Consider the following 8,776-nt stretch of genomic DNA (forward strand, 5'->3'; position numbering starts at 1 on the left):
GTTTGTACACACACATATATATATACATACATAATGTTTTTGTTTTCTTCTCTCCTTTATCCTATTACTTACAAAATAAAAGATAAAAGTGGGGCTAGTATGTTTCCAGTTGTATGCATGTTACTTGTATCATGTTATGTGCAAGTATGACTTTATAATTGCTTTTATTTAAAGTTTATATATGGTTTAAAGAGGTATGTACAGGTCTCAAGGAGCTCTGGCGGTGCAGTGTTTAAAGAATTTGGTGACTAACCAAAAGGTCAGTGATTTGAACCCACCAGCTGCTCTGTGGGAGAAAGATGAGACAGTTGGTTTCCATAATGATTTACAGCCTTGGAAACCCTAGGGCAGTTCTACTCTGTCCCATGGGGTTGCTATGAGTTGGAGTTGATCCAATAGCAGTGGGTGTGTTTGGCTTGACACAAGTGTCAAGTTGTAATGGTTAATTCTATGTGTTGTTAGACTATGATTCTCAGTGACTGACAGACATTGGACTGATTATTCTTCCATAATGGAATATAATATAATCATCTTCCATTTTGTGATCTGATGTAAGCAGCCAATCACTTGAAAAGTCAATCAACTGAACATTAATCAGTTTCCTTGGGGATATGGCCTGCAGCCAGTGTATATACATGTTCTGGCAAAGCTTGCTCTCTCTCAGGCCTGCATCTGATTTGTCATCCTTTCATCTCTGGCTCTTGTGATGTGAGCCAGCAGCCTGCTGTATTCCATGATGATTTTGAGTTCATTAGGCCCTGTAACCAACTGAGTCAGGAGAAGACTTCAGCCTGACACCTGACCCATGGATTTGGGTCTTGTCAGCCTCCAGAACGGGGTGAGTCATTTCCTTGAAATAAATCTTTCTCTAATACATATATATGTGATATATATATATAAAGTCAAACCCACTGCCATCTAGTCAATTCCAACTATCAGTGACCCCCATTGGGTTTCCAAGACTGTAAATCTTTACAGAAGTAGATTGCCTCATCTTCCTCCCCCTGAGCAGCTGGTGGGTTTGAACATCCAACCTTCTGGTTAGCACCCAAATGCCTTACCCACTAAGCCACCAAAGTTCCTTACATACATATTTCATATATATTTCACTGGTTTTGCTCTTCTAGAGAGCCCAGCCTAAGACAACCTTTAAAGTATAGTAATTTTTCATGGTTAACCTGGAGAGGCTTTCTGAGGAGAGGAGCACAGTGAAGCCTCTGGGTGTGGAATATGCCCCCAGCAACCTGAAAAAGCCACCACCTCCCAAGCCCTCTCGAGCTTCCTACTCCTCACCTACGTCTAGGACGGACCGTGGGAGAGCTAAAAGCTGACGACCTCCAAGGGAAAGAAAAATGTAGACCATGGAACTTGCCTCTTGGGGCGGGGAGCGGGTGGGGGGTAGCGGATGGGTGGGGAGGGTCATTCTGAGGGGAGGAAGCGCACATGGGTCCACTGAGAAGCTGGGGGGACACAGGCCTGTGGTAGCACCGCGGGATCCAGTCTCAGGGGATACTGGACCCCTTACCCTAAGCCATTGGGGGGAGGGGGGTACGGACACACAGACTTCCTGCAGGGCCAGCGCAACCGCCGCCACGGCTCCGGCGCCGCTCCAACCAGGCAGTGGCCACTAAGCCCCTCCTTTCGAGGAACACTGGGGCCGCCCCTGGAAGTGGCGGGGCAGAGGGACCGGAGGGAAGACGGATGGCTCAGGCGATGGACCCAGGCGTCACCGGCACAGAGGCCGGCATGGAGGGCGAGGCGGGCGACCCGTATCAGCGGCCGGCGCGGCGAACGCAGTGGCTGCTGAGCGCCTTGGCACACCACTACGGGCTGGACCGCGGCGTGGAGAACGAGATTGTAGTACTGGCCACTGGCCTAGACCAATACCTGCAGGAGGTCTTCCACCACCTGGACTGCCGCGGCGCCGGCCGCTTACCCCGCGCCGACTTTCGCGCGCTCTGCGCTGTGCTAGGGCTACGCGCTGAAGACACTGCCTTCTTTCGGGAAGCCGCCGGAGACGTGAATGCCGGGGACGCGGCCGCTGCTGAGGCCGCCGACGGGGACCCGGACGCCGAGGAGGAGGCACGCTTGGCCCTGTGCGCTGAGCCGCCCGAACTCACCTTCCGCCAGTTCCACGCGCGCCTCTGCGGCTACTTTAGTACCCGTGCGGGGCCCAGGCTGCCTCGCGGCGCGCTCAGTGAACACATCGAGACGCAGATCCGCCTGCGCCTCCCGCGCCGCCGCCGGCGCCGCCCGCCTAGGGCACCCAACTCTGACGGCGGCGGGGACAGTGAGCGCGTGGCGCGGCTGGAGGAGGAGAACAGCAGCCTGCGCGAGCTGGTGGAGGACTTGCGCGCCGCGCTGCAGAGCAGTGACGCGCGCTGCCTAGCGCTGCAGGTGCGCTGCCGGGGTCGGGGGGGTTAGTGATGGGGCGGGAACTAGGGCTTCCTATGAGTAGCTGGCTGGCAGAGGAACCCGGACTGGTCCAAGGAAGAAGAGAGGGCAGCTCTGCCCCCACCCGACTCCACTTCCAGCCATTCCATCCCACTGCATCTCACCTCTGGTCCCACCCATCTCACCCCTCTGACGGCAGTCCCACTCAGGCACCATTCCACACTATACCCCTCCTCCATCTTCTCTTGCCTCTTGTGGCTCAATTGAGCCTTTCCAAGAAACCTGCTTCGTTTCATATGTTCAGTCATTCAACAACCATCTTTAGCTCTCTTTGGTGCCAGGCTTCTGTGAGGTTTAGGAGACATGTGTGGAATGCCCTGGCCCCACCACCAAGGAGCTCCTTGCCCAATGACATAGACAGCAGCTTGTTCATCATTCAGCAGATACCTATGGGGTTCCCTCAGTGTGCCCAGGTGAGAAGTAGACAGTGTTGCTAGCCCTGTGGATTTGCCAGCTGCTGTTCACTTAGGCCTATGGGCCACACCTGCTCTAAGGTATTGAAAAAGAAGTACAGTATGTTCTATGGATCCAGCCCCCACATCTGCAGTCAGTCAACAAACACTTTGTGCCAGGGATGATGCTGAAGTAAAAGAGAAGAAAGTCAGGAAAAGGACTCAGAAGGGTCCACAGACCAGCAGGGAGCTGACATTATCTTAGCCCTTGCTTGGCCCAATCACCTGGCTCCTAGGGGCAGAGTAAGTGCTGCAGGATGCAGCAGGGCAGCATGGTGCTGTTTTCAGTAGCTATGTCTGGAAGCAAAGCTCAGGCAGGGGGCACAGATGAGCAAAGTTTGGATATGGGAGAGTACTCTCCTGGTGGGATCACAAGTAATAGATGAGGAGTCCTGGAATAGATCCTGGGATAGCAAGATCAATCATTTGGCAGGAATTTATTACACACCTATTGTGTACCACCTTGGAAACCAAGGAGGGGTCGTTATGAGTCGGATCTGACTCAATGGCAGTTTGTTTTTTTATTGTGTACCAGGCTGGTTTCAGGTGCTAGGGATACAACTGTGAACAAGACAGAGAAGACAGCACCCTCAAGAAGCTGACAGCACAGTTTAGAGAGGGCCTTAAATGCCAGTTTGAAGCACTGGACTCTTCCTGAGTATGAAGGATGGAGAAGCCACAAAAGATTGAGTGGTAGAAGGGGGGAAAGATTTAGGATTTTGGGGATCAGTGGTACAGTACAAAGAACAGATTATGGGGTTGTGACTCAGTTTCCCTAATCCATAAAAAGGCTATAGTTAGAATTCCCACCTCATTAGGGTACTTGTAAGGACTGAGTTCACACACACCAGGCCCTTAAAGCCACTCTTGATTCCAGTAAGCATTGAGCACAGGGAATGTGCACCATTGCTCCAGGCTGTGCCCGAATGGTGGTTGCATTCCTGTCCTACTTGGGCCACAGGCCGCTCACTGCCTACCCTGCTGCCCTGTCCCCTCAGGTTGGCCTCTGGAAGAGCCAGGAGGGTGCCCTCCAAGCACAGTGCGGCAAGCCCGAGGCGGCGGCACAGGAGCTGAGGCAGGCGCGGGGCGCGCTGGCGGCGGCAGAGGCCCATGCCGGGCGACTGCGCCAGGGCCAGGCCGAGGTGCGACGGCGCGCCGAGGAGGCCCGGCAGGCCGTGCTGCGCAGCCTGTGCCGCGTGCGTGAGCTTGAGGCGCTGGCGCAGCAGGTGCCCGGCTTGCAGTGCTGGGTGCAGCAGCTGGAGGCAGAGCTGCAGCGCTACAGGTGAGCAAGGACATGGTGCTTGGTCGAGCGGCCCGGGTCCTCATGTCAGCTCCTATTCTCCCAGTGCTCAGGTGTGCATGCTAGCCCTTGGTCCAACCCTTGCTTGCCTTCCCCTGTTCGTCCCTGTGTGCGTTGTTCACGTAGTCTGCCATTCATCAGTTGGTTCTTCCACTTCTTATGTCATCTTTCTAATCCATTGCTTACTCTCCACCCATGCATACACCCACCATCCACCATGTCCATCCATTCATCCAGTTTGTCCTGTTGCTCATTCATGGATTGCTACTGAATATGTTAGTTCTTGTTTGTTCTTTGATTTGATCAACAAAGAGCAAAGATCAACAGTGCAAAGAACAGATTATGGGGTTGATCAACAAAATAATCACAGTAGCTAGCAATCATTGAACACTTAGATGTGGCAGGCTCTGAGCTAAGCGTTTTACATGGCTTAACTCAATTGATCCTCACAACAACCCTCTGAGGTAGGTAGTATTATGTCCCCATTCTAGAAATGAGGAAACAGGTTGAGAATAAATGAGCCCTTGGGCTAGATGTTAGGTTCCACCAAGACTTGGGAACCTGGTCTTTGAACCAAGGTTCAAATCCTGGCAGGACCTGATAGGGGTATGACCTTGGGCAAATCACTGGCTTTCTCTGAGCCTCTGCCTCCTCTTCTGCAGAACATAAATTGGGACCCCTACCTTCCAAAAGGGGAGCTCTGGTAGCATAGTGGCTAAAGCACTTGACTGCTAACCAGAAAGCTGGTGGTTCAAACCCACCAGCCACTCCTCGGAAGGAAGGTTGGGCAATCCTACTTCCGTAGTGATACTGCCTCAGAAACCCAAGGAGGGGTCGCTATGAGTCAGGGCTGACTCGACAGCACATAACAACAACAACCTTCCAAAAGTGGTGAGGGTCTGCCTGGCACACAGTAGGTGCTTAGTAACAGAAGCTCCCTCTCCCTTTCACGTCACAAACCCAGCCTGCCTGCCTGCCTTTCATAGTTACTGAGCACCTGTTCTGTGTCTGTCCCTCACCAGGCACCAAGTATAGGACTGAGAACAAGACAGACAAAAATCCCTGCCCTTTAGCAGTCACTAGTGGAGTAGGGCAGGTAGCAGGCATCCATGAGCTCATCACCTGAGTAAGTGTATCCCTGCATGCTGGATGAGTGTCGGGAAGGATAGGAGCAGGGCCTCTAGGAGAGATACCAGCACCCTTGATATCTCAGCTGAGAGCTGAAGACAGGATATTTCCTGGCAAGATGGGCCCCAGAAGACTATGAAAGGAGAATGTTCTAGAAAGTGGGAATAGTATGGGTACAGAGAGAGGGGACCTTGGCGTGTTCCAGATACTAAAAGGATGACAGAATGGTTAGAGGGATAAAGCTGCAGGAGCAGACAAAGGCCAGGCCATTCAGGACCCTGAACGTTGCAGCAAGGACTTCAGCCTTAAGAGCAATGGAAAGCCACAGAAAATTTGTAAACAAAGGAAGACAGGATCAAATGTACATTTCAAGAAAATAAAAATTTTCCTAGCTACAGTTGTGAAAGACATGGAGAGAGAGTGGGGAGCTAGCAAGGGGCTGTTGTCATTCTTCCAGCATGAGAGGAAAGTGGTCTGGCTCTGGCTAGAGTCAGGGCAGACAGAGGGGTGGCTTTGACCTCGGCTCCTCAGAGGAGGGGCTGTGTCCTTGACTTCTGAGGCACTTACAGCTGGGAGATGAGAAGGCTGAAGGGATGCCTCCCAATGAGGCAGACTCTGGGCCAGCCTCCTGCAGCTCCAAATGTTTGGAGAGTCATTTCCTGTTTGCATAGCTGATCATCTAAAGAGCTTGGGTATTGTGTCCAGCTTTGGGACTTACTCCAAGAGGAGAAATAAAGGGTCTGCTCTTTATTTTCCCCCTAAAATAACAGTCAATCCTTTATAGTATGACTGTAAGAGCAACTATAAACATCAGTATAGCCCTTTAGAGTAAAAAAAGTGGCTCTGTATCCAATGCATTGCTTAATTCTCCCAAGGACCATACAAGGTAGAGGTGATAACCCCATTTTACGGTTTGTGGAAAGTGAGGCTCTGAGAAGTTAAGTAACGTACCCAAGGCCAAACAGCCAGAAATTGGAAAAGTGAGGCCTGCCTGAACCCACAGCCTTTGTTCTTTCTTTCTTTCCACTCTCATTTTGTTTGTTTGTTTGTTTGTTTTGTTGTTGTTCTGCTGTTCAGGCATCAAAAGAAGGAAGAACAATGGGGAGAGGGGCAGGATTTTCTCCTCTTGTTGCTTTGCCCCTTTCTCACCAGAGCTTGCACCTATGTCTCATTGGCAAGAACTGTGCTGCGTGTCTACTCCTACCTGTAGGGGAGGGTGGGCATGATGATGCCTCAAACCCAATCTCTTAGTAAGGAAGAAGGGAGAACAAATATTGCAGAGGCAATCAGTTGAGTCCGCCCAAAGGTGATGCTCAGTGAATAAGGACCAGAGAGTGATTGACAGTAGGTGATGGCTCTGTTACTTGTTTCCTTGTCCATATGAAAACATGCCTGCTCAGCCTTGCCCAGCCCCGAGAAGCAGACCTCCTCTGCACATTTGATATGGTCAGGGTATGTGGGTTTAAGGACTGAGTTGCCCCAAAGCTCTCCCTCTTTGAAGAAAAGAAAGGGGAGGGGACAGAACAGCCATGGACTGCTAACCAGAAGGTTGGTGGTTCAAACCCACCAGCCACTCCTCGGAAGGAAGATGGGGCAATCTACTTCCATAGTGATACTGCTTCGGAAACCCAAGGAGGGGTCGCTATGAGTCGGGGCCGACTCGACGGCACATAACAACAACAACAACTATGTACCAGGCATGGTGCCAGGCACTTTATCGATGTTACCTTATAGTAGCCTTTAGACCACCCTAAGAGAAAAGTGTTATTTTCTGCATTTCACAACTAGGAAAACCAAGGCCAGAGAGGAAGCAAGTTGCTGGTATGGCACAGTGAGTACATGACTAACCAGGCTTCAAATCCCAGTCCAAATGGCCCCAAAACAATTTATCAAAGTGACACTATCAAGTCCACCTCAGCTCTCCCACCCCAGAAATGTCTGCAGGACATTTTATAGGCTGGAGAGGGCTGTGATATGGCCTCCACTTTTATATTTTAAGTGTCTGGAACTTAGCTGCTCCCTGAGGGTTGAGCTGAACCATCTCCCTCCCCTGCAGCTGGGCCAGTTGGGCTTGAGGTTGGAAGAATTACTGGGAGGAAGAGGCCCCCCTACCTAAAAGACCAGAACCACACCACACCCAATAAGTGACTTCACTCTGGAATGCCTCCAGGTGCTCTGCAGATGTGCCTTTGGATTTAAAAAAAAAAAAAAAAGAATGCACTGATAGATTCCCTCCTGGGATTGATGGCATAAAGCCATTTGGTTGGAATGAATGAACTGACCTACACTTTTCAAGCATCTTTCGGTTTTCAAAGCACTTTCACAGAAACTATCTCATTCTAACCTTCTAATAACTCTGAGGTTGTTATTATGTCACCATTTTTCAAATGGGGAAATGAAGCTTTGGTGAGGGGGAGTGATTTGACCATTCACACAGCCAAAATTTGACTGAACTAAGACTCAGAGCTGTGTTTCCTAACTCTGAATCAGATGTTCTTTCCCCTTTTCTGTTACCTCCTTAACATGATTTATTTTTTTAAAATTTTGATTTGGGTGAAAATTTACAGAGCAAATTCACTTTCTGTACAGCAGTTCACATACACTTTGTCTCATGACATTGCCCACAGTTTACCACAATGCAACAGCTCCCCTCCCACTTCCTCCGAATAGTTACCTCTTCCCTGTGTCCATCTCTCCATGTACTCCTGCCCCCTGAGCTGTCTCCATGTGCATAAACAGCCCTTCTTTCTCCCAAGATTTCTCTCTCCAAGGAGTATATCTACTTGAGGTAAATGTTCAACTCCTATGCCTGTCTTTTGTTTGGCTGGAAGCCACAGCTGTGGGTTCAATTCCAGACCTGAAGGGCCGCTAGGGGCCATAGTCTCAGTGGTTCCACCAGGCTCTCAGACCAGCAAACCTTGGTACCCTTTTTTTTTTCCCAAATGATTTTGAGTTTTGTTCCACATTGTCCTCCCTCTCTATCTAGGATCTCCTCTGTAGATCCCCCTCTGAGTGGTTGACAGTGGTAGCTGGGCACCATCTAGTTCTTCTGGTCTCAGTTGTATAGGCTGAGGATTGCATGGTATATCAGTCACTTGGTCTAATTGTTTCCATGAATCTTTGATTTTCTTCATTCTTCTTTGCTCTGGATGAGGAGAGACCCATTGTTGCATCTAGATGGCTGCTTGCAAGTTTTTAAGATCCCAGTCACTGCGTTGTCAGTGAAGGCAAACATTGGTATGTGGATGGATAGATAGGTGGACAGGCTAAACAATTAGGTATGTCTATGAAATGGGGAGTGTATCCAAGATCATATATAGGGTTGGCAGACAATGGTCCTATACGTTTATGTGAATGATCAGAATTCCCAGATGTATAGTAGAGCTGACAAGGGGCAAGGTTGTGGTCACTGCTTGGTTACAGCCAGCTACCCAGAGGGACC

At 50.3% G+C, this 8,776-nt stretch overlaps 1 protein-coding gene across 1 annotated transcript in view; it reads left to right on the forward strand.

The window, feature by feature from the left end:
- The first annotated feature begins 1,713 nt into the window (after positions 1 to 1,713).
- The window catches only part of EFCC1 (EF-hand and coiled-coil domain containing 1), a 96,486-nt gene continuing 89,423 nt past the window's right edge, over positions 1,714 to 8,776 (forward strand). The window contains exons 1-2 of the mRNA XM_042782285.1: positions 1,714 to 2,397; positions 3,905 to 4,188. Of these exons, the coding sequence (XP_042638219.1) occupies positions 1,714 to 2,397; positions 3,905 to 4,188 (968 nt within the window). The remainder of the gene's footprint in view (positions 2,398 to 3,904; positions 4,189 to 8,776) is intronic.

Source organism: Orycteropus afer, unplaced genomic scaffold (assembly GCF_000298275.1).
Source record: "Orycteropus afer afer isolate SDZICR_OR568_19922 unplaced genomic scaffold, OryAfe1.0 scaffold00283, whole genome shotgun sequence".
NCBI lineage: Eukaryota > Metazoa > Chordata > Mammalia > Tubulidentata > Orycteropodidae > Orycteropus > Orycteropus afer.